The following is a 25,225-nucleotide window of genomic DNA, read 5'->3' on the forward strand; positions in this document are numbered from 1 at the left end:
TGGTCACACAGAAGGCCCGCTCTGCCATTAAAACATGAACATGTTGTGTTAAAGACTGAGACCATAAAGACATTTTCCCATTGACTTCAACACAATACTGACTTCTATTAAAACCAGTGGAGTCAGCAGACCAGAGTCCAGGTCCAGCTTCACAAACAGACTGTGAACACAACAGGAAGTCTCATTCATGTTGTTACCCTGAATGAGACTTGTGATGCCTTCACTGACATCTGGACAGTGTTCGGAAACATGAGTCATGAGTACAAATAAAGAGTTTTACTTGTTTCACAGTTGGTGAAGCTCAACTCGGTGTTGAGCAGCTGGAGCAGTTCCATTCTCGCTCGTCTGCCTCTCTGTTTGTCCCTGTACTCTCCAGAAGCCGACGGCCGGTTGGTTTAGTGGATGTTTTATTTTAGTGTCTCTCTTCTCGCTGTGTAGATGCACTCAGACAATCAGACCAGCTAAGCCTCTGTAAACTACATCACCTGACGCCATCGCCATGACCACAAGGTGTTGCATAGCGACAGAACCTGACCATGAGGTCATCCTGACCTGCTGTCAGATTCCTGCAGTTTGGTTGTTTGTGACCTGAACGTCACTCATAACGTCTCCCGAGTAGAAAACATTAGATCTGTGAGGAACGATGATGATGAACACATGAAACGAACGTCTTCTTTTGCTGTCACTCTTCCAGCGTCTTCTTTTTTTTGTTTGTTTGTTTCCTTTCTTTTTTTTTTTGTAATTACGCTAAATTTAGATCAGCGTGTTGATCAATGTCTCTTAAGCTTCCGTTCAAATATCTGCCACTGAACATGTGAGATTTATCTGATGATCAGACTGAGCATTCTGGGAAATGTAGGAGCTTCAGGACCGCACTCAGTCTTTTGTGTTACATTACTTTTTCCATTGCGTGTGTGAGTGAGTGAACAGCTGGATAAACTCACTTATGTTTCCTCCGAGTTATTTTCAGAGCTGAGTCAGAGGGAGTTTCATAGTCTTGTGGTAAAAATGTGTGTGTTTCTGTTGTGTGTATTGTGTGTGTAGCACACATGCTTTGTGAGCCTGTTTCTCTTCTCAGAGATTAAAAGACACAGGTTGTTTTTTTTAGTTTTGTTTTTTCAGCAAAGATTTATTCTTACTTCAGGCACAAATCAGGAAAATATTCGGACTGTGATGCTGAAGGTCCAAATGGTCTAAAGGATGATGTTAAAGGTCAATACTGTCTTGGAGCCTCCAGTTTACGGTGTGTTTCTGTTGTGTTGTTGTGCGTTGCAGTCGTAACCAGCTGGGCTCCCTACCGGCCTGTCTCTGTGGCCTTCCTCTGAGAGTCCTGAACGCCAGCAACAACAAGCTGGTCAGTCTGCCAGAGACCATCAAACAACTGCAAGGCCTCATGGAGCTGGTAAGACGCTCAGACCCCGCCCCCTTCTGCATCACTGTCGGCCATATTTGTGTTGATACTGAGCTAATCAATCAAGGCAGAAGTGGGGACATTCTCCCATAAACTTCAACACGGTCAGAGTGCTTTTTACAACCAATGTCGCCCCCTGATGGTCAGTAGTTTGGATAAGCGTTTCAGGCTCCAGACACGTTGTCCCACCTTGTGTTTGAACTGTCGGCTCTCAAATCATCTTCAACCTTTTTATGTGATGGATGATATGAACTTTTCTATAAGCTGATTCTGAGTTTAGCTCTGAAAACTTAATTAAATAGCATCAGACTATAATACTGGAATATTTTTTTAATAATAATTTATGTATTATCTGTGGACTCTGTAGGACATCAGCTGCAACGAGATCACAGCTCTTCCTCGTCACATCGGCAGACTGAAGGCTCTGCGGGAACTCAATGTTCGCAGAAACCTCCTCTGCGTCCTGCCAGAAGGTGAGTTTACCTGAGAGGAGAAGCTCTTCTTCTGGTTTTTGTCATTTCAACCAAACTATCATTTGTGCCGTCTGAAGGTGGAATTCACATCCAACCCTTATAATTACTGTTTTCCGATGATCCCATCGTACCTTTGTATCTGCAGAAAAGGACCATGTTTGGACACTTTAGTTTACTGAGTGTTGTTGAAAAGCCACATTTGGTTAGTTTGAGATTTGCAGTTAGACCTAAAGATGGAATATACATGTGAATACATGTGAATGTGAATCTGAGGCCACAGAGACCTCTGTAGGATCCACCACACCCTTCCCTGGGACCAAAATACACTTCACCCTCAGTGTGACCTCCAGTCCCCGACAGTCTGAATCCAGTCGTGACACCCAAATCCACGAAAACCACAGACTCGTTCTGTCTGCTGATTGGCTGAGGCCGGAGAGAGGAGGCTGTAAGAAGAGTCAGGATGTGACATCGAGCTTTCCTGACAATGCATCACATCAGGAGTTTTTGGTGGTTGGTGGTTTGATTCCTGACCGGGTGACTCCCTCCAGCCTCTCTGCTGCACTTTCTCTCACTCTCCCAGAGGTGACTGCAGCTGTGGACATTTTACGGATATTTTATTGTAGCAGCGAAGTAAAATTTTCCCGATAAGGTTGAAAAACATATCTGATATTTCACTTCTCTGAATGCGCTCTGATGAAGTTCTGAGTTCTTAAAATAGAAAGAATGAAAGGTACTGGGAAAGAGGCGGGACACTTAAGCTGTTTCTTGGTTCTTCCAGCATGGAGCTGGATCTTTGATAAACGATGTCAGACTGACGAAGAACAGCTGTTTTCTGTCTGATCCCTGCTCCTCCTCTCTGTCCCGAGCGTGTCTGATTGATGAGCTTCGATCTGGTGGAGCGGCTTGATGCCACAGCGACAGGCAGACTGGACGGCAGCCCTGACAGAGGGAGGGAGGTCGTCTTTGAGTTAATATTTGGTGAACTTGAGAGCCCTGAGATAAGACCACCGTGGCTGTTTTAGTGGTTTGTAAAGGTCGGCCAAGCTCGTGGTGGCAAGAGTCCGATGTAAGAGATTCAAATCTGATGATTGAATCTGCAGAGCTGATGGAAAAAGGTCCTTCACTGCTGAAACGGAGAGCTGATAGTATAATTCAGATTCCTCTCTGTCCTCAGTTTGATGATTTTTAATCCTGATCTTAGTGAGCTAACAAGATTCAACGTAACACATGTAAACATCCACATAGTCTCAGAATATCATCAGGACCAGTTTTAAAAGAAAGATCACAGATTTTACATTATTTATGAGAAAACAGACTGAAGTCTGGATGTTTGCAGTCTGAAACAAAAACAGCTCTGTTCTCTGGGCATAATTTCCTGTTTCCATTCAATTAAGGATTAAAGCTCTGAAAAAGCTTTAAGTCTCAGCTCCTCCTCTTTCACCCTCTTGGGTCGAGCTGCGAGATGGGGGGCGGAGTCAGGTGCGGGCTGGCGCCGTGGTGACTCACCTGAAGGAGCGTGACCTAGTCTGAATTGGTTTGTTGTTCCAGCTCGTTGATGAGTCTGTTTCAGCTTCACTGACTCTCCCTGAACATGAAACCATCTGAGCGCAGCGACGCCGTTTGTCTCCAGGTGTCTGAGTCCCAGTGAAGCTGTGAACAATTACAGACCTCCTGAACACAACAACAGCTGCATTGTTCTGTTCCTGGGAAACATGTCGGCGGGTCCACTGTGTGAGAGAGGGTGTGTGTTAGGGAATGTGTGTGTAGAAGGTCGGTGGTTCGATTCCCAGCTCCTACAGTCCAGCTCTTTGAGATCTCTACATCAATATGCCCATGAATATTTATAAAGCGACCCAGTTTGGACGTTTCTATGACAGTTTGAAGGGAAGAATGTGACTCAGTATCCTGAGTCTAATCAGTAAGCAGCTATGAAACCACTGAGTTCATTAACACTTTCACAGACACATCAAGATTCTTCCAGTTTTGTCATCTTTGTGTTTTTACTTATAAAGCTGTAGCTTTTAAAAATGTGTCCAAGTCTTCACACATTCACAATCAGCTCATTCTGTCGGACTCAGTAAAGACTCTGCTCTCTGGAATCAGGGATAGAAGCTCAGCAGAGCTCCAGTCAGATCTGAACTAACATGGCTCACTGAGTCAGTTTCAGTGAGCAGCTGATGGAGGAGCCTCCTCCTGCGGACCAACTGCTGACTAACTAACTGTCCAGATGTTCTCAGTGATCCCACTCCTCTTTATTTTAACTTCTACATTAAACCACCTTCAGACGGAGCTCATTCTCTGTGAAGTCAAACACTCAACGTCCACAGAGTCAAACCTGTGATGTCCTCTGACAGACAGACACTCGGTTACAACATCAGCTGACTCTTTAGATGTATTTTCACTGGCAGAGAGCCTGTTATACAAGCTGCTGGAGGCTCAGGGAGGTTAAATGAGGCTTGATGAAAGCTGTCATGGCTAAATGACTCAGGTCGTGAGCGCATCAGTCCATTAAAAAACCTTTAAGCAGGTCTCCAATCTATGTGTGTCTGTCCTCTTGCAGACCTGGCCGACCTTCCTCTGGTGAAGTTCGACTTCTCCTGTAACAAGGTGTCGACCATCCCGGTGTGTTACAGGAAGATGAAACAGCTTCAGTCACTCCAGTTAGAAAACAACCCACTGCAGAGTCCACCTGCACAGGTAACACACAGACACACACACACACACACACACAAATGTTAGTAAATTCTCTCCTCGGTGTCCTTAAAACTGGAGCAGGTATGTTGTTATTTATCATATCTTCGTTGTCTCAGAGGCTGACCCACTGAGGTGGTCATGTGACTCAGCAGTGTGGTCAATGTCTGCATCCTGATTGGTTCTTCTCCTCCTCAGATCTGCATCAAGGGCAAAGTTCACATTTTCAAGTACCTGAGCATCGAGGCGTGTCGCAGCGAGAAGATGCCTGATTCCCTCTACCTGCCTGTCATGGAGCGACTCAGCCTATCACGTCCCACCACCGGCAGGTCAGTTGCCATGGTAACTCTGGGGTTTATCTCTCCCTCCATTTTTCCAATCATCAGTCAATAGTTGGATCGCCTAGATGAGTGTGAACAGTTCAGGCTCATGGAAGAGTGACTGAAGGACACAGAGCAGAAAAGAAAGAGAAGAAACTAAGAGGATGTTGAATTATGTTGTTCGCCCACATAAAGCTCCTCCAGCAGGAGGACAGGAAGAGCAGTTCCTGTTCTCTTGGACAACACAACACAAAGCACACTTCCTCTACACACTCCTTTTTAGTTTTCTCTTGCTCTCTCCTGAGGAAGTTATTTTTAAAACTCCATTAAAATGACGACCTTAAAAGAAAAATCTGAAACAGCTCAGTTTACCTTCAGGTGTCCTGCCAAAATAAAACAACAAAGGCATGTGATTTACACAGTAAAATAAAAAGGTGAGAGTTTATCGGAAATACAGAATCTAAGAACAGAGAGAGGAAGACTGTGCTGTCTTTAGCTCACCCCTCCTGTGTGTCTGCAGTGTGGAGGACATGGAGCAGCAGAGGAAACAGGACAGTGACTCAGGAGTGGGCAGTGACAACGGAGACAAGAGACTGTCTGCTACTGAGGTACGACAATCTGTGTGTGCGTGGTGATTATCTCCTCTATCATTTGTTTCAGTTCTGACTAAAGCTGCCTGTTTGTTTGTTGTAGCCGTCAGATGAAGACAGTCTGAGTCTCAATGTACCAATGAGCCACATTACAGAGGAGGAGGGGCTCAGTAAAGACGACTCCAGTGAACACATCAGCTCCCTGACAGGTGAGTTATTTTTCTGACTCCTTTTCGCTCCCAGAGAAGCAGAAAACTCCAGTTACTCAGAGCAAAGTAATGATGTTAAAAGAAAGACGAGGTGGCAGGATTAGGAATCTAATAAAATTAATATCAGAGATTGATTATTAAAGTGAACTTGGACTCTGCCCCCCCCTCTGCCCCCCCCCCGGTCTGTTTCCCTTCATTTAAAAACTGAACATCAGGAAAATGTTTACTGAGCAGGAGAAGGGACATTTTCCCATAGACTTCATTACAGTCTGGTTGACTTCACTGCCAGTGGCGTCACCCCCTGATGGTCAGTAGATAGAATGAAGGTTTTAGGCTCTTCAGCTTTGGCTTCCCCTCACAGACCCAGAGTCCTGGTCCAGGTTTAGGGACAGCCTCTGATTTAAACCTGGACCCTTCTAAGTCCAGACCCAGGACTGTGTGGTACTCCAGCCTGTCAGTTGTGTGTCTGATATCTGGGCTGTTGTAGTCCATCAGAGGAGCTGCAGCTCCCCAGACGCAGAGTTTAAATAGACTTCAATCAGCCCGAACCAGGTCAGACCTGATGGAGGCTCCTGTAGGCGGGGCTCAGCCTCAGGTTGGCAGCTCTGTGGGCGGAGCCTGTCGGCCTCACACTTCACGTTTCCTCCAATCCAGCAGACCCAAACTGCAACTCGGTCCGCCTGATCGAGGAGAGTCCTACAGAAGCCCTGAAGGACCAGTTCGGATACAGAGACTCTGCTCTCAGCACTCGATTCGTCAGCTACATCAAGGTAAGACTTCCTGTTTCAGTCAGCGCTTGGTTAAAGTAAATGTTTCTGAACAACGCTGCGTTGTGTCGCTGCTCAGCCTCAGTGAGCTGCTCTCTGCTCTATTTTAATGGAGCCTGAACTGCCACTTTGAGTTAATGTGAGTTTAATTGACTGTTGTTGGTCCAGCAGTCACAGAGACTGTCCTGTTAGAGACGCTTACATCACACTGAGCCTGTGTTACCAAATAAGGACTGAATACAGAACAAGAGGACAACACAAAGATCAGAGGTGGAGGAGGATGATGAAGAGCTGGACGGCATCAATTAGACAAACTGAATAAAACAGCAGCGTCACTCGTTTCTACTGAAGCTTAAAAAGTGTTCTGAGTCTGTTAGGAGGAAGTTGTGCAGCATTATTTATAAACTAGACAAATGACTTGAAGGTCCATATTTTATATTCATGTTCAGTTCTCAGTATATTTAAAGGTCATTTTTTATCATTGAAAGGGAGAGAGTCTCCTCCAACTGGCTCTTTTCTTATGTGATTATAAAGTTAAAGCAGAATTCAGATAAACACTCCAAGAAACCAAATCCTGTGAAGGTTGGGTGTTGGGTCCAGATGGGCGTGGCTGAGGAACGGCTTCGGTGTGACATCACAGATCCATCCATCCATTTTCCTGATGTGATAAAGTGTTGGTGTCCAACCTTTTTGAATTAAGAGGAGGGACAAACTGACTGTTTAGACTGAGACAACCTTCAGGTGAAAATTAAAAACAGAAACAGAAATGATGAAAGATGATGTGTTTATGAGGAACAAAGGAGGCTGTGACGGTCCAGATGTGGACACTGTGTTTACTGTTGTGTTTGTTTATCAGGGGTCAGTGGGGATGTCTCTGAGTGTGGGCCAATGGCTGAGTGAGTGTGTGATCATGTGACGTGTGTGTGTGTGTGTGTTCAGGGTCGGTCAGCAGCAGACTTTGACGAGCCCCTCAGGATAGACGAAGACTCACACTGGCCAACAGAGCAGACGTAAGTTCATCATCATCATTTATCTGTTTGTGTAGTTGTCGGTTTGAAGCCTCAGATGGTCATATGTTCCTGGATATTTAGTCCGGTGTCTTTGTGTGGTCACAGGTCAAAGGTCAAAGGGGGCACGGGGCTCCACATTGACATGATCAACCAGCTGAAGGAAGCGGTGGAGCTGCTGCAGGATCCCAGCAGGTGAGAGCTGCTGACAAAAACAAAATCCCCTTCACTACGTTAGGATTCTGAAAATATAAATATGAAAACAGTAAATCTCTAAACATCTGTAAATGACCTGCTTTATAATGTGAGCAAAGTTCAGTCTGAGTGTGAACGCAGACCTGGACCACTATTTGACAGCTCATTGATGAAGCTGTCTTCTGTCTCAGAGTGACGGCGGAGCAGGACGAGCTGTCCGGAGTCCAGCTCTACCCGGTGGAGATGGTCACGGTGGACGAGTCCCTGAAGTAAGACTCATGTTAGCATGCTGGATATCTGATTCACTTTACGTCACGTGTTAAAGAGGATTACATCAGACAGATCACAGTGTCTGGACACAAAGATACCACCTCCAGACCTTGACACTGATGACCTGGTTACCATGGATACCTGTAAGTGGGTGGGATACACCTGGTTACCATGGGATGTGTAGACAGCGAGTCAGATCATCTCCAACACTGCAGTGTGGGGGGCTACCAGAAGATCACAGGTCCAGGGGTGTCCGGGCTGGACCCAGGCCAGGGCACCCATGAGCATCAGAACTGGACCAGAGACACATGGGAGGAGGTGGTCTGGACTGATGGAGCAGGTTTACAGAATCGGGGTTCGTTATGGGAAGCAGACCTTCGGTCCTCCATTCATGTGGAAGTTACTTTGACCCAAATTCCCTGATGTCAGTGGTGTCTTTCAGCAGGATCGGGCTTCCTGCCTCACTGAACAACATTCAGGAGGTTTGAGGAACAACACCAGTTCAAGGTGTTGACTTGGATACAAAACCCCAGATCTGAGTCCAACAAGCCCAGATCCATGGAGACTGCACCTCCCGACAGGAAGTCAGGATGAGACACCAAACTAAAGTCCTAGAGAATTCGTTTGTGTTAAAGGGCATATAACGTTTATATTTAGACATCTCATCTGGAAAAAACAGCTGTTGAAGTGATGTGATCCTAAAACACTTTGACAGAAAGCATCAGAAGAGTTAACGCTTTAAGATGTTCACTGATGTGACGGTTGACTCTGAAACAAATGTCTGTAGTAGAGTGGTTTCATCTTTAACCATCAGCTCGCTTTTTGTTCCTTGTTTCTTTCTGTGTCTCCTCAGTGGGCAGGACAGTGATGACAGCGCCACCACACCAAAGGTACGATGTGCACTAACTTCTTTTACTTTGAATGAAGAGAACGGCGGGGTGTTGTCAGCGTACGGGAGAAACGTTCACACCAGACTGTAAGCAGTCAGCCACATAGAGTTTAATCTGTAAAGAGCTTCACAAAGTTTATTTAATGATGCAGAGTGACCGTTTTCTGAGACCCTAAAACGACTTCCACTAAGAACAAAGCCCAGAAGAACCGTATTATTGACATGGATGTAATCACTCGGTTTAATGATGCCAAATCCGGTAAATACGTCTCTACAGCGGTATCCCAACTCAGGGGCTCATCATTCAGAGGCTGAAGGCTTTTCCTGGGAAACAAAGGATCCAATGTTTCCCGAGAATTTCCTTTGTGAACTGGTCATGAAAATAATATGGTAGCAAAAAACACCAACCGTGAGTTTGAGGATCGGCCTTTTAAATGGCAGCAGTTTGTTTCTGCTCATGGCGCATTCGTTAAAACCAGGAGCTCCTCACTAGACCGGACAGTCTCCGACAAAGACCTTCGTAGGCCTCGGCCTCTGAAGGAAGCAGACCCTGAACTGGGACGTAGTTCATGTTTAAGAACTTATTTAGAACTTATTTATTTAGTTTTTGTTGGTAAGTAAATTTGCATGTTAGAGACATAATTTACAGCCTGTTTATAAATAAGATACTGAAGTCTACTTAAGGCCTAAACATCTGATGATTCTGTAGCAGCACCTGGAGGAAGGTGGTTATGAGTTCCAGAAGAAGAGACAGATGATTCTAGAGAAGGCCAGGTTTGAGGCCCAGCTTGCATGCCGGGAATATGAGTGGCATATGTCCATCCAGGTAAACCTGCTGTAGCAGCGACGCGTCTGTCTTCGGGCTCAGTGAGCGGCTCAGTGGTGTCTCCAGTGAACTCTCGCTCTTTTACCTGTGTGTCTGTTTGCCGTGAGCTGATTGGTGAACATGGTGAACATGTGACTCAGTTCATACATGTGAAAGTCCGGACCAGATCCTTCACCAGTGACTCAAAGGTTGTTTGGAGACGACTGATTTGTTAGAACAGCGTCAGCTTTGATGAACTGGTGATCTGATTGGTGGACTGGACAGCTTCCTGTCCTGCATGTCGATCTGCAGATGTGGCTGATCTGTGACGTCGGTCCCTTTGAGTGTCTTTGTGTCATAAGAAACCAGAACTGCCTGCCATCCATTACCGACATCACTGATCTGTGCAGGGCGGGGGGGGGCACAGGAAGGAGTCACAGCGCTGACTTACACGTTCACATTCAGGCCCACAGGCAGTCTAAAGTCACCATGTAACCTAAACCTGCAGGCCTTTGGACTGGGGGAGGAAACCAGGAACACTGAATCACTGTTCCACACAGGCTTATCAACAGTATTGATCTCCAGGACCAGCTTTGTCAGACCCTTTGTGGGTCCAGATCCTGGTCCAGGTGACCGGAGGATCGGTCCCACTTTAAATCCAGATCTTCCTGTCTGTGCTGGATAAAGGGAGGGGGCGTGGCTTTGGAGCTAATAGCTGGTTTCACCATCCTGAACTCCTGAACTCCTGTTAAATCTTCCTCTCAAGAGTTTGTGTGTGTGTGTGTGTGTGTGTGTGTGTATTTTATCCCTGTGTGTCGTTACAAATTGATCCCTCATGAAACTCAAGACTTCTTTATCTTCATCCGTCTGATGGACGTGTCGTTTCCTCTTATGTTGCTGCAGAGAGATGACAGATCTCCAGCCGGTGGATCTCCGTCCTTCTCCAGCCCCCCGTTCGGACTGAAGCCCCGCTCAGGTGAGTTGTACTGTACTGATGAGGTGTGAATGCTCCAAGTCCAGGTCCAGTGTCAGGACCGTGAGATAATCTGTTTGTTAAAGTTTAGATATAATTTAATCCAATATGATGGAACTGAGGACGACTGTTGGAGATAAAAACAAATATAAGAGAACAGCAGGTGCATAAGGATCAACTCCTGGAGGGTAGTTTTTAGATTTGTGGGGCTTTTTCCTCCGAGGCTTGTTGCTCCGACTTTAGCTCCGAGTTGTGGTGGGATGGCTAACAGCACCAAAGCTGGGTTTGTTGAATCATAACAAACTTCAGCTCTCCAGAACTCTTGTTAACTTTTAGCAGTGTGTGAAATGTTGCTAACTGCTAATGAAGCTAACGTGGTTGCTTACAGCATGTGGGGGTGATATGTTTTGTGAAATGCAACTAATCTTTATTCTGTTTTTGTGCTGTTGTGTGTTGTTGTGTCTCGGTGTCCCCTGTTCTCACTTCCTCCTTTTCCTAACTACACGATTTGTTTTTATCTCTTCTCTTCTGTCTCACTGCATGACTGTTACTGTGAAAATCACCTGGTCTGCTTGCATGTGTTCTGTTACCTGCGGCTCACGTTTGGTGTTTTCGGGGTGTTTTTCTCGTGGAATGAACTTTGCCTTGCTCTTCTTGGTCTACCTTGGTACCCTCCACCGCCTTCTGATGGTCACACTTCCGCCACCTGATTGTAGCCCCGCCCTCGCTGCCCTGCTCGCCCCCTCTTTCCTGTCTCGATCCCTCCCTCCTCTCACAGGCTTCGCCCTTCGGTAGAGATGCGCTGCGTAGCCATGACGACGGAGGCAGGCACAGCCGCGGTAGGTCCCACGTTTTTCCATTAACCAGCCTGACTCCCCCACCTGGACTCAGCTTCTGCTCCAACAGTTTGACTTTTTCTGACTGAGTTCTCAGAAGTCAGGTGGAACGTTGCTGCTTCATTTGTGGTTTCTGTCTTTGATGACTGGTTTCACTGGCTAACTCTTTCTAAGAGATTGTATAAACATCTGTAGTTTATATTTTAACAGGCCTTTAATCATTTTGAACCCTGATTCATGTTTGTGTGGTGAATATGAAGCCAAAGATGGGCGACTAGTGAGTTCAGTATGAAGCTGCTGGGATCTTCTTCTTTAGTGTCATGTCTGCTCTGGTTCTCACTGCTGGTTTTCTGCCTCAGTCCACATGTGAGAGATTACTGCTGTGTGTGTGTGTGTGTGTGTGTGTGTGTGATCAAAGAGGAGTCTCACCACACCCGTCTTTCATCTCCAGCTGTTCACGTGCACTCATAGCTGCAGACGAGCTGATGTGTGTGCTAAAATTAAAGTCAGTGTGTGTTTAGAGCTGTAACAGTATGGTCTCTCTCACACACACCAGTACAAGTGTTTGGGTCCAAGAAGAGTCTGAACTGATCTGAATCCAAACTGCTGTTTCCTCAGGCCTGGTAATCTGTCGAGCTTCAGCTGTGACTCACAGCTTCGAGTGAGACGAGTTAACTGAGTCAGAGTTCCAGGAAAACACAAGTCTGATAGACGTCACTGTAAAACATTAAATCAGCTCATCAATAACTCTGATCAGAGTCACAGTGACCATGTGATGACCAACACCTCCATCTGTACTGAAGTTAGCAGGCTAACCAGCAGGTTCGTACCAATCTCGGCCCTCGGTGAGCCATCAGTCTGTGAGCTGCAGACTTGTTTTTCCGTCGGCCATCTTGCTTTCAGAATATCTAGAAATATTTATATCTAATTATTTTTATATATATAAACCAGCTCCTCCATAATAATGCTAACAATATTTTCATTTAATTATTTCCGTTTTATTCATGTTATCGTTTAGGTTTGAAATTAAGTATTATGAGTTCATGAGTTCTCACAACTGACCACAAAGAGTGGAGGAAATGAAAGATCCTACAGATGCAGCAGCTGACGCTGCATCAGTTAATCAAGATAATCAACATTATAAGTTTTCTTTTGCTGCACGTTTCTACTGGTGAGAGAGTTTTCTGTTTTCTAGAACATTTTCTCCCACGTCGTCAGCAGCCAGTCTGTTTTTAGATCATATGTCACTTGGCCTCATTTTAACGTTGCTCTGCAGGACTGATGTAATCAGCAACATAAAAAGTAGCAGGGAGTTAAAAATGAGTACAGCAATAGTGATGAGTGGGCGTGTCCATTGTGTGTGTGTGTGTGTGTGTCAGCTGACTGCACAGCAGCCCATTTGCCTCCGTGTGTGTGTTACAGGCGTCACATGATGTGACGTGGCTGCTGTGTATCAGGCTGAGGACGGAGGCCATGTTGTGATTGTGTGTTTGTGTCTATATGTATGAATGCAGCTTTTACACTGTGAATGAGACTGTGTTATTTCTGTGTGTGTATTTTTAGCCCCTATATTTTAAGTGTTAGATAATGGTCCCTGAAGGAGTATCCCACTTCACTGGAACAGAGCACAAGATTCAGATGGATCACAGCTGTGTGTGTGCTCCGTTTCAGTCAGTTGGTCCATAAAAGGCTCTGATAAGTTGCAGGAAGTTAACAGCGTCTCTGAGCTGTTTAACTGTTCACAGTCTCTCCTTCAGAGGCTCTCTTACGTCACTGTTTTAGGACATTTAATGTCTCTGCCTTTGTTTATTTCTCTGATTTCAGCCATTTTATTAAAGCTCCATATGCTCTAAAGGTAGGTTGATTCTGAATCAGGTCTGGGTTCTACATTGAGTGACCACAGTTATAGGAACATTGTTATTTTAGTTTCCTTACAGAAACATTGTCGCTTTGTGTCACATTGTGTTTCTGCAAGAGTGGTTTGTGTGTGTGTGTGTGTGTGTGTGTGTGTGTGTGTGTGTTCATGTGTGATAAGATAGGGACTAATGGTGTATAATGGGTTCAGGCCTCAGGGAGAGTGACATCACCAGGAACTGACACGCTCACATAAACACTACTCCTGACCTCATTAACAACCAATCATCACCCCTGTGTGTGTGTGTGTGTGTGTGTGTTCTAAGCTCCCATTCGTTTGGATTTTTCTTCTTGAGGTGGGTCTGCCTCTACATGTTGGTGCATATTTGTGCTAATCTGTAGTGAAGACACTTCTGTTCTGTTGCAGCGTTACTGCCTCAGAAATCAGAGACCTGGTTTGATGGTAAAGGGCGATGTGGTCAGGCAGGTAGAGGCCAGGTGAGTCTCCGGGGTGTTTGTGTCCAGTTACAGTCTGGAGAGTCCAGCCCGTCCCCCGTTGAACAACAAAAACAGAAAAGCTGCCATCTGTGATAATCTGAGTGGGAATTGAACCTGTGACCTCGCCGCTTTGCTCTCTCTGCAGATTTGCTCTGTGAGAAAAACTCTCTCCCACACAAACGCTCACTTTTCAGCCAGATCAGCTCCAATCCGACATCTGATCTGTTTCTACCAGTGAGAGAGTGACGCGACCGTAACCGTGGTGATCTGCATGTGTTATCGAACCAGATCATTTACTGTCAGCTGTCAAGAGGAAGTGACCCGATGATGGACATGATGCTCATTCGTGGAATCCTCCGTGAGGTCCACATCTGCATGTCTGTGTGTGAGACACACTAACGTTGGCATTTAACTCCATTCTGCCTCAGTACGTCTGAACCACGATGGCTGATTAGAAATACTACAATACCCATGAGCCTTTGCCTCAAACACTGATGCAGAGGAAACCAGGGGGAGGGCGGTCGTGATTTCACCTGGAAGGTAAAATTGTTTGTGCTTCATTATCTGAGCAGCTCAGGATAATCTGGAATCCAACGCTCCGGTTTCTCTCCGCTCTTCACACCTGAACCTGTCTGTCCTCCTGCTGGGATAAACAGATAAACAGCAGCTTCACCAAATCCTGAAAAAACATTTTCTTCTGTTAGCTTTTATTTTGAACGTTTCACACACTCACTTTTCATGACACACTGCGAACAGGCAAGTAGTCAATAATTCAGTAAATAATGACAATGTTTACTCTCAGATAGGAAAAGTTCAAATTTATGAATAAACCTATGTGAGAGTATTTTTAAATGTGTAGATTCAAGATGATATTTTTCTCACCATTAGTGATTAAAGCAGTTGAACTCCTCAGAGGAGGAGACGTGAACCTGCAGCTCCGTTCTGTGGTCAGTCAGTGAAACTACAACGATACAAGCTGAGCAGAATGATTCAGCTTTAATGTGCCTTCTGATAATTCTAATCTTTGGTCTTCCTCTTTATTATCAATATGATTATGCTTTAAAGAAAAGTGCAACATTTTTATTGTTTTATGAAAATAGTATACTGTCCATTGTATTTTTTGGATTTATTGTCTAATTCTATTTCTTTTTCACTGATGCCCTCTGCTGTGGTGAGACTGTGAATTTCCCCACTGTGGGATGAATAAAGGAATATCTTAGTATTATGTGTAAGGTTTCTGTATTTTCTGGCCGGCCTGCTGACGCTGCTGTCTGTGCAGTAAATACAACCTGATGTTGTCGTCCTGTAGATAATGAAGAGTTGCTCGGTTGTGTGTTTGGGCTGTTTTAATGCAGCACTGAGCTCTGACTGCATGAGTGCCTGTGAATGTTCATCTTACATAAGCTTCCTCCATCTTTTATGGCAGAAAGGCTTTTTTCTGTGTCAGTGGATACACAAAACAGGACGTTAGGTATCCACATCCACACTCTTATACGCTGTGTTGTGTAGTTGTTATAATTACAGCAGATTTCAGTCGAGCTATCATCAAACTCCACATCTTCAGTAATTAAAGAGGAAGTAGAAGAGCAGCAGGTTTTATTTTGGCATGGTGTATGTTTGTAAATCCTTTCATTTTGGTTTTATTTGGATTTGTTCTCCTTGCTTCTTCTTTTCCTTTTTTCTGTGATCCCTGTGACTCAGAGTGTAACACAAACAAAGGGAGGCGGGATGAGGCCACATTAGGAAAGATGATGAACTGCCCGTTCACTGAGCCTGAAGTCGCTGAAGTGTTTTTGTGTTCAGGGCCCACAGCTGGAATTCAATCAGCAACTTCCTGATGTGGCTCGAACTGATCTCAGCTCCAGGATCAGCTGATCTTTCCCTCCTCAGACATCCTCCCAAGCCTGAACCAGGGAACTGTGCGTGACGTCACCTCTCCTGTTGTTGTTTTGTAGTTTTCGTGCGGAGCCACAAGAGTCTGGAGTCTGTGGATCCTCAGTTCACCATGAGGAGGAAGATGGAGCAGCTCCGGGAGGAGCTGGAGCTGATGGAGCAGCTCAGAGATGTGAGATTATTATTCATATCATTCATTCTACGGCAGCTTTGGACATGAACTGGGTCTCAGTTCTGGACCACTCAGGTTTCTTTATCAGCTTCAGCTCCGTTTTCTGTCCTGCTCAGCAGACCGTCGGCTTCACATATCTAACCCCTCGTGCTCATTTGTTCCTCAGAGCATCGAGAGCAGACTGAAGGTCGTCCTTCCTGAGGACCTCGGCTCGTCCCTGATGGACGGTGTCGTCCTCTGCCATCTGGCCAATCACATTCGCCCTCGCTCTGTGGCCAGCATCCACGTCCCCTCGCCTGCAGTGGTACGTCTCTGTTTTTATCCGTGATCTCGGCTCGGCTCTGGTCTGGTTTTTGTGACAGCAGAGTTTGTTTTTCAGTAAAAAGTATTTTTGTGTAATTTGTGGAAACAATGAGTGTTGTGTAACTGACACATTGTGTGACTTCATGCTTCCAGCCCAAACTCAGCATGGCCAAGTGTCGGAGGAATGTGGAGAACTTCCTGGACGCCTGCAGAAAGATCGGTGTGCCCGAGGTGAGTAGTGTGTCCTCCACCCTGAGGTGCAGGACGCCCTAACCCGGTCTGACCATCTCTCTCAACTGGGGTTGTTTTTAAGATTCCTCTCATTTATCTCAAAATTTACCACAAAACAAACCTGCAGGACTGCAGAGATCCAGCTGCTATACTAAATGCAACATGACTGTGTAGATACGTTACTGAAATCCCTGTCGAAGCTGGTTAGAGGTCCTGACTCTGGTCTGACCTCATGATGCACAGTGATCGTTCAGCAGCTTGTCCAGAAAGTCCGTTAGAAACCGAAGAAGCTACCTGAGAATCCTTCAGGATCAATGATCCGGAGGTTGGTCTCTGTTGTCAACCCTGAGATGAATCCCGTAGTTTGTATTTTGTCTGTCAGTCATCTTTATTTTTTCAAACCAGACTTGTCTTTTAAACAGTAGCCCCGCCCCCTAACCTCAACACAGTCTATGGTTAGCTTGTCTTCATCCTCCATCTTGAAAACACCCCCAGTTCGTCAGAGTGCCCCCCCCCCTCCAAGGTGTCCTGCAAAATCAGCACGACTCCTGAATACACATTGAGACTGAGGTGCAGGATTTCTGCAGGACTCTGAACTGTGAACCAGATCTGGAGGCACACTTCCTGTCATGTGACCTGCCTGAAATTCAAAGTGACATCCTGAAGAAGAAAATTTGAAAAATAGTTTATTTTGATGTTGAAATGAAAACTTTCATCCCAGAGCTGGTTCAACTTTCCCTTATTTTTCGATCTTAATCATTATTGTTGACATTTTATGCCGATTCATCGCCGCCGTCATCGTTGCCGCTTCTTCCATCATGACGGGAGTCCGTCAGAACAGCAGCTTCAGTCTGTGTGTGTGTGTGTTGGAGAACGAGGTTTCTCTGTGCAGCCATCCTGAATCTGCTTTCACTGATGCATTCTGGGAAATCCAGTGTCAGGAGAGAGGAACCATTGTGATGTTTCTCAGCAGTCTTTCAGCCAGTAGATCAGCTCCACTTTACTCAGCTGTGGTTTTTATCAGTTTCTTCTTCTGGGTCTGGGCTGTTTGTGTGGTTGACCTTTGACCTGCTTGCTGACTGTTTCCTCTGTGTGGACGTTGCTAACTAGCCGGCTGCTTCCGCTAAAAGCTTCAGTGTTATCGTGCTGCGCTGACTGCACTGGCTCTCCCATCAGCCACCTCACCTCCTCGCTGTGGTCTGCTTCCTGGGGGAGAGAAGATGTTTGTGCATCCTCTCTGTTCCTCTCTCAGCAAGCATACTTGCTCGTTGCCATGGTAACCCCTGCCTCATCCCACCAGTTCACACTCTTATCTGTGACCTTTGACTTCTGCGTCCATTGGTTAACCTCCTTTTCTCTTCTTACTTTCTTTCTTTCTGGCTGGATCGCACCACGTCTTCTTCCTCCTCCTCATTTTTCCATTGTTTTGTCTCCGTGTCATTCCCTCTTTGTTCCTCCTTTTCTTCCTCCCGCCTGTTTGGTTCACCTTCTGGGAATATATTTCCTCCTCATATTCCCTCCTTTTCCTTTTCCTTCATCCTTTTCTCCTTGTGTCCTTCGCCTCTTATTTCCTACATTGACCTTTTTGCTTGAATCTTTCATTTCCCTCCCACCTTTTTTGTCTCCTTTCTCTTTTTCTCTTCCCTTGCTTCCTTTCCTTTCTCCCTTGTTCCATTTCCTTTTTCCTACATTTCTCCCTCCTTCCCCTCCATCCTGTATTTCCTCCTTCCTTCCTAATGGGGGCGCCAGTCTTCGCTCTGTTCACCCTACGACATCATCCAGTGCCGTCTGCAGCCACTTCGCGCCACACTTCGGTCACTGGTTGCCTTGGATACAACTTCTTCAGACAGGAAGCCGGAGGAGCCAGTCTCGTCTCCAAACCCCGCCTCCTCTGGGGTGTCAGAGACTCGCTCATTGGTTTCCGTGACCACCCAAACTCCGCCTCCTGCCTGGCAAATCTGGGACATTGTCGGCTCGAGCCTGGTTCACATCCTCTGCCTCGTTCTGCTCTTTGTAGCCTATAGTTGGAGTGAGATGACGTAACCGTGACAACATCCTCCAGTCAGTCAGATACCTGCTTGCCCCGCCCTCTTCCTGCCCAGGCTCCTCCTTCTTATTTCTGTTGCATTTCTGTCACATGGGAAAGCTGACGCTTTGGTTGTTCCCTCTGGATGAAACAGAAAATCCAGAGCTCTGAATCTGAGTTTATCTGGATGGTGTTCTTACTAAAGTTACAGCCTCGTAGTTTGGAGCTCCATTACAAAGAATAAAAGGTCCATATTTTATGGTCCTTTTCTCACGTCAAAGGTCGAGTTTTATGGACTCCATCTCAGTAGTTTTCCACCTGGAGCTCCAGAAACTACAGGCCAGCCAATCAGAAGAGCTCAGAGCTTTTCCTTCACTGTTTCTGAGAACATTTGCATCAATAAATCTGATTATTTACTGAAGACCAACCTCCAAACCATTTTAATTTCCTTAATGGGTCAATAAAGTGTCAGGAACCAGATTAAACCAGATCAGTGGCTGTCAGTCCCATGTGAGACGAATGCAGAATCAACATGAGCCGACGCCTCTGCTCCTCTTCTGCTCTTCTTCTTCTCCTCTTCTTCTCCTCTTCTTCTTCTCCTCTTCTTCTCCTCTTCTTCTCCTCTTCCTCTGCTCCTCTTCTGCTCTTCTTCTCATCTTCCTCTGCTCCTCTTCTTCTCCTCTTCCTCTCATCTTCTTCTTCTCCTCTTCTTCTCCTCTTCCTCTGCTCTTCCTCTTCTCCTCTTCTTCTCGTCCTCTTCTCCTCTTCCTCTGCTCTTCTTCTTCTCCTCTTCCTCTCCTCTTTTCTCTCAGTTACAGTCCAGTTCAGAGGAGCTCTGTCATTTAAAGCAGAGATATATGACCTCGTGTTTCGGTTCTTCAGGAACGCCTCAGTCTAGTTGGTTTGAACTGGAGACACAGAGCAGCTAACAGCTGATTCCAGTTGTTGGTGCAAACATTATTGAAACACAAAATATCTCTGATTTCAGGACTTTTAGATGGTTTAGTTGATCTGCCTGTTAAGCATTATGGATGTCGAATGTTAAGTCCATTTTTATTGTGTCAACAGAAAAGTTCACTACAGAAGTTTTCTCGTGGCACTTCTCTGATCTTTAGAGACTCGACACGTTCCACTAAAGGAAACATTTGGCAGCAGTGGTGGGAAAAAGCTGGAGTCAGTCTGACTGGGCAGAGGGTGGGGGGGTTACAAGCACAGTGTCAAAGGACTTTAAGGACCAAACACATTAATGGCTGAAGATTCAGCCTGAATAATTAACTTTCAGTCACCTTCAGTCTTTGGAAGAGTTTACTGAGCTAACAGCTAACACAGTTAGCCCGCCAACTTCCAATCAGCCATTAATGTGAGCAGAAGTGTCGACGTGACATTAATATTTAAGGTTCAGTTTCAGATGATAGTCAGACGTTTGGAGCTGAAGTTCTGACCTCCAGCTGTTTTTGTGGGACGTTTTCATTCCCTAAATATTTAACTCTGACTTTGCACCGTTAGAAGCTGAGGGGCCACAGTCGGACTGTAAGTCGGACTGCAGAAGCACATGATCCACAAAAGGAGGTTCGGTAACTAAACACTGCGGCGCTGCACAAACAGGATTTTCCAGGTTGTCATTATGAAGAGAAACTGGAAGCCAGAACTCAGTAATTTCACATAATTTTATGTCTAATTATTCAGTATGATGTTTTCAGAAATGTGGATTTTCTTTATTTATTTAAAACTCATGACTGTATGCTGATATGCAATGGGACAGTTTTTGGGGAATATCTGAAGGGCTATAGACACGAGGTGGTTTAAGATATTAGTCTTCTTAAGATGTTTGATACGTTCAGATTTAGCAGCTTCACTCACTAAAACTCTGATCAAATCATTTTCCCTCCTAGTTTCAAAGGGTTAGGGTGAGACTCTTTTGGACAAAATCAGTTTTAAAAGTAAAAAAAAGAAGTTATGAAATGTTATTCTGGCAAAATGTTTTGGGGTTTTTTTTGTCTCTTAAATCGTAAACACAGGACAGAAAACGAATTCGATCAGATTTAGGAAGTGGGTAATCAGAGTTTCTTTATCTTTTCATTTGCCTCTCGGGGCTTCCGTTGATATTTCCTGCTGACTTTGCCCGGCAGCTGATTGGTTGTTTTGGACAGGACACAGAATATCTGACATGAATCCGTCAGCTGCTTGTTTCTGTGATTATTTCAGTTCACCTTCTGGAGTCCTTCAGGCTCTCACTTCTTTTTTTTTTTGACACTGATCTTTTAATGTTGTTCTGATGTGGGTGGACTTCCTGTCGGGGGGTTAAGACTGTGTATGATCTGTGACGGTTTGTGAGGTAATAAATGCAGTTCAGGCCTGTTGTCTGTTTTACTGTGGAGGCTGTAAAGAACTGAACCAGGTCCTGAGGAAGTGAAAGATCCGCACATGAACACTGTTAGTCTGTGAGCTCCGCCTCTCCTCCAAATATGATTTCTTCTGGTTTCAAGATGGCCGACTTAGACTTAGTGAGCTCACAGACAGATGACGTCCTGATGGGCTCATATTTAGGTCCCTCCAGGTTGTGTTTTAGCAGGTTAGCACCCTGAATGTTGAACTTCTCTTTAAATTCAAGGTTTTCAAAGTTTAACCTGGCTGTTATTTTCCCTCGTCATCAGGCCGCTCAGGGATGTGGCTATTTCCTGGAAGCCTTATGTTGGTGTTGCAGAGCTGATTAAAATCAAACTATAGAAAAGGTCATTCAGTCTGTGTTGACATCTCAAAATGTCTCAGTATTGTGACTAAATCGTGTCCTCCTGTCCGTCCTGTCGTCTCCTCCGTCCCTCCTCTCGGCCTCGCAGGACAAACTCTGCCTCCCCCACCACATCCTGGAGGAGAAGGGGATGGTGAAGGTGAGCGTCACGGTGCAGGCCCTGGTGGACGAGGCCTCGTCCCAACACACCCTCCTGACGTGAGCGGCGGAGACGGCGACACTTCCACCGGCTGACCCGTACGACGGACGCTAGACGCCATGAACACGCCTCTGCGGTCACGCTCATCCTTCTCAGTAACGTTTTATTTGTTTAAAGGTGCAGGACGGTTTAAAGAGCCAAATGGTCAGAAGTGGATTCTCTGATTGATCCACATGAATTTATTCTGCTCTCAAATCAACGCAGGAGCCAAAACGCAGCGGTTTGACTGGTTGCTGGTAGATGATGTTTGTGTTTGTGTGAATGACAATCTTTTCTTCAGATGAACACAAGAAACACACAACAGACACAGACTGAAGAGATCAATACAAAAAAACTAACATTTTCACATTCGTTGGTACCGAAAGGTGGTTACAGTGTCAGGGCCGCTCTTTCAGTCAGAAAAGAAGAACAAAAATAGATGAATCCGATTAGACAGTCAGAGTACAATCAATCCGGCATCTGGATCGAAACAACACAACAGTCTCCTGGACTCCTGGACCTAGGAGTCCAGGTGTAGGACTCCTAATGAATCATGGGAAGGTTTTTGGTGTAACAGATTATAAACAAATAAGAAATTCATTTCACACCCCTGATCAGAGTTGGAGGAAAACTGTATAAAATTATGTGAAAAATGAAAGTTTTACTTAAAATTTAAATAGTTTTTATTCATAGTTATTTTTTCAGGTTTTAATTCTTCTAAAATTCTGACTTTCTTCTCCAAAACAGTTAAATGATGAACTTCCTTCATGACCTTTCTTTGTGCCATATTAGTTTTTGTTGTAATGGCGGCCCTGATACTGTCAGTCTTCATCTTCTCCCTTCACCTGTTTCCAGTAAGTCTGATTTTACAAACCTGATTATAGACTATAGATTTTCTTTTTTTTAATTGCGGTTTCAGATGATGTGTTTGACAGAATAAAACCAAAAGTATTAATTCAGAGGGAAACAGTTTGTATTTAAACAAAAAGATATTTATGATACAAAGAGAAGCTGAAATAAGGTGTTTGGGTTGTTGTTCACGCCCCAAAGATATTTTTCTCTAATATATTTTAGGTATAATTGTGTGTTCTAAATGTTTGATATGTGGACCAGGACTCTGACTTCACCAGGTCTCTCTGGGTCTGATCTGGTCCTGGTTCTCTCCAACTTGGATGTGTTTTTGTCCTGAGAGTCTGAGTTGTGAGTCAGTTAAAACTCAGCCTGTCTGCACAGTCAGAGATACACAACAACGCTACACAAAGAAGCAGAACAACGCCGTCTGTCCCTCCTCCTGGTGCCTACATTACCCAGAGTGCAGTTCTGCAGCTGGAGATTGGCAGCAGATATTCAGACTGTAGACTGTAAATAGAGATTGGTCTGACTCCGCCCCCTTACATTTCAGCCCGTCCAAATATGGGCAAAGAGGCGGGGCCGAGGGTTAGTGTCACTCACCCAGGTGCCAATCAAAGCAGTTTCTCTCTGTAGCGGTCTACAGCGGCACTATGAGCAGACGGCCTGAATACTGAAGGTCTTCACAGGACAGTTCGAATCCCTGAAGACTCCGATGGTTTACAACACTGTCACTCCAGTGTGTGTGTGTGTGTGTGTGTGTGTGTACAGAACTGAACCAACAGAGGCTTTAAAGGGGCAGTAGCTAATTCTTCACCTTTCTTGACCTCTGCTGACTGTGATGTCACTGTCTGCTGTCCAAAACCACAAACACAACAATAGCTGACACACTTTAACAAAGCGTGTGCGCAGGTTCAAGTTTTTATCACAAACTGACAAAATGTGTCTGTTTGACCCAAATAGTTTTACAGTTGAAGATGATTTCACTCGTTCAGCAGTGCTTTTCCTGATTCACACTTGATGTGCCAAAGATCCCGTCAGAGTAGGCGGGAATCGAACTCCAGACACTCCGATCAGTGGACACTGATCACATGTACGCCTGGAATGAATTATTATTTTGCCACATTCTTTGGCTTTGTTTTTCTGCTTTAACAGCAACAGCTGATTCACCTGCTGCCCCTTTAAAACACTCGACGGTTCTGGGATCATGTCGTTTCCTCCGTCTGACCTTTGAACCAGCAGGACTGTCTGAGCGAGCGTGTCCGGATCAGTTTGTACAGAAGATGCAGCTTGGTATCCAAAGCTGGAGCTACTTAAAGATTGAGCAGGAAAAAGAGGAAAAAAGCTTCCACTGGATTTCACAGTTGCCAAAACAAAGCTTTTCTCTCCTGTGAACTATAACCTTTGTACATTATTGATCACAAGATGAATTAATATTTGACAGCAGTGAGTTGTGTGTTTTTCACTTTTTCTTCACGTACTGTATATTTTACCAACACTCACTTTAAATCTTCATAATCAATCGCTGATGATTATAGATAATCAAAATCAGAACCGTATCGATGTCCAGGTCAGCTGGAGAAGTAATCACACAAATGTGGTTTTATGGATATCAGATTTTAAAGGTGCCATTTGTAGGTTTAGCTGTTGCTATGTAGCTAACATTAGCATATTCTGAAAACTGCATTTATGTCTTTATTGGATCAGTCTGTGGTCAAACAGGATCTTTAGGTTACAAAATGAAAAGCGGGAAAGGGTCCAGGAATCAAACTCAAGGTTGTCCATCTGCTCACTATCACGGAGACGGTGTCTGTGCTGATTTATTTACCCACAGACCACCTGGGGCTGCCGATGGACCCCTGGAGAAAAGATTTTGTGACATCACAAAGATCCTCCGCCACGGACGGAAGCAGGCCTTCACTTTTTTTTGTGCATTTATCTTTTATTCTACTGAAGTTAGCATGCTAACCAGCCTGAAGCTAACAGCTGGGCAGCAATAACGCAGTTTACAGTTTAATGTCTCCTAATAGTCCGACGCACTCAGTCAGCTCAAACTGCAGCAGGACGAAGTCTGATAATCCACTTTGCCTTTCTGCGTCTCTCCACCAATCACAGCTTCAGTGATCGACTGATTCTGCACTTTAAACTTCTGTATTTATGTTTTTGTTTTGGCAACTGAGAGAATCTTCAATCACTCAGAATGAAACCTGAAATGAGCGAACAGAGTTTAGATTTAAAAAATGTGATGCTGATGAGAGTTGTTTAAATCCTGCTGTTGTTGTTTTGTATATACAGTCTATACTGAAGCAGCCTGTACTCACACTTTTTGTACTTTTCTGGGAACAAATTTATTTTTATGTGACTTCTTTTCAGGTTTGTGGAGATTTTGATGTAACATTCCCTTTTTGTAACTTTTTGTGAACGTTTTGTGTAATTTGTTGTACAGCAGCTCAAATTTTCATGCATGAAATGTCTCTTTAATGTCGCCTTAACTGCTGTGAATACTGTAAATACTGTACTGTGTTTTCACCACTTCATCAGTAAAGACCTCATCTTTCAAAACAAACACTTCTATTGGAGCTTCAGAAGGAAAAACTTTCAAACTAGAATAGCTCCACTTTACTGGAACTGACCAGTTCATTAGTTTGGCACTTATTTTTAACTTATTTTTTACATTACTTCATGAACTAAAATAGTGAAAATAGTCCAACCTTAAAAATCATCTTCACGTGTCATTTCTGCACAAGATGCAAAAATACTTTGATGGTTTCAGCTGAAGGAGTTTAAAGTGAATGAACATTCCAACTGACAGATATAAAAATATTTGAAACCTAAAACTAACAAATAATAATAATTATTATCAGATTAAAGAGCTGGTTAATTAAAGCTATGACAGAATGTGTTCAGTGTTTTTCTGGATATTAATTATAGATTTAGGATTAGATGGGGGGGCAGCTCGTGAGAAACAGTGACATGTTTGTGATGATGGGCAGTGCCCAGGTGAGGCTGGAAGGGCGACCCGAGGAGAGGCGTGAG

General features: G+C 44.7%; 1 protein-coding gene across 6 annotated transcripts in view; it reads left to right on the forward strand.

Annotated features, from left to right (window-relative positions):
• Nucleotides 1-24,996, forward strand: part of lrch1 (leucine-rich repeats and calponin homology (CH) domain containing 1) — a 38,126-nt gene extending 13,130 nt beyond the window's left edge. Inside the window, exons 3-19 of one of the 6 annotated variants that reach the window (XM_029529755.1) lie at nt 1,276-1,402; nt 1,779-1,884; nt 4,445-4,581; nt 4,774-4,904; nt 5,416-5,503; nt 5,589-5,694; nt 6,349-6,464; nt 7,401-7,471; nt 7,577-7,663; nt 7,855-7,932; nt 8,787-8,823; nt 10,531-10,603; nt 11,317-11,439; nt 15,744-15,853; nt 16,020-16,157; nt 16,310-16,387; nt 21,251-24,996. In XM_029529755.1, coding sequence (XP_029385615.1) covers nt 1,276-1,402; nt 1,779-1,884; nt 4,445-4,581; nt 4,774-4,904; nt 5,416-5,503; nt 5,589-5,694; nt 6,349-6,464; nt 7,401-7,471; nt 7,577-7,663; nt 7,855-7,932; nt 8,787-8,823; nt 10,531-10,603; nt 11,317-11,439; nt 15,744-15,853; nt 16,020-16,157; nt 16,310-16,387; nt 21,251-21,364 — 1,720 coding nt within the window. In that variant the 3' untranslated portion in view covers nt 21,365-24,996. The other 5 variants (XM_029529752.1, XM_029529753.1, XM_029529756.1 and 2 more) reach the window with 5 other exon arrangements.
• Nucleotides 24,997-25,225: the final 229 nt, after the last annotated feature.

Source organism: Echeneis naucrates, chromosome 21, assembly GCF_900963305.1.
Source record: "Echeneis naucrates chromosome 21, fEcheNa1.1, whole genome shotgun sequence".
NCBI lineage: Eukaryota > Metazoa > Chordata > Actinopteri > Carangiformes > Echeneidae > Echeneis > Echeneis naucrates.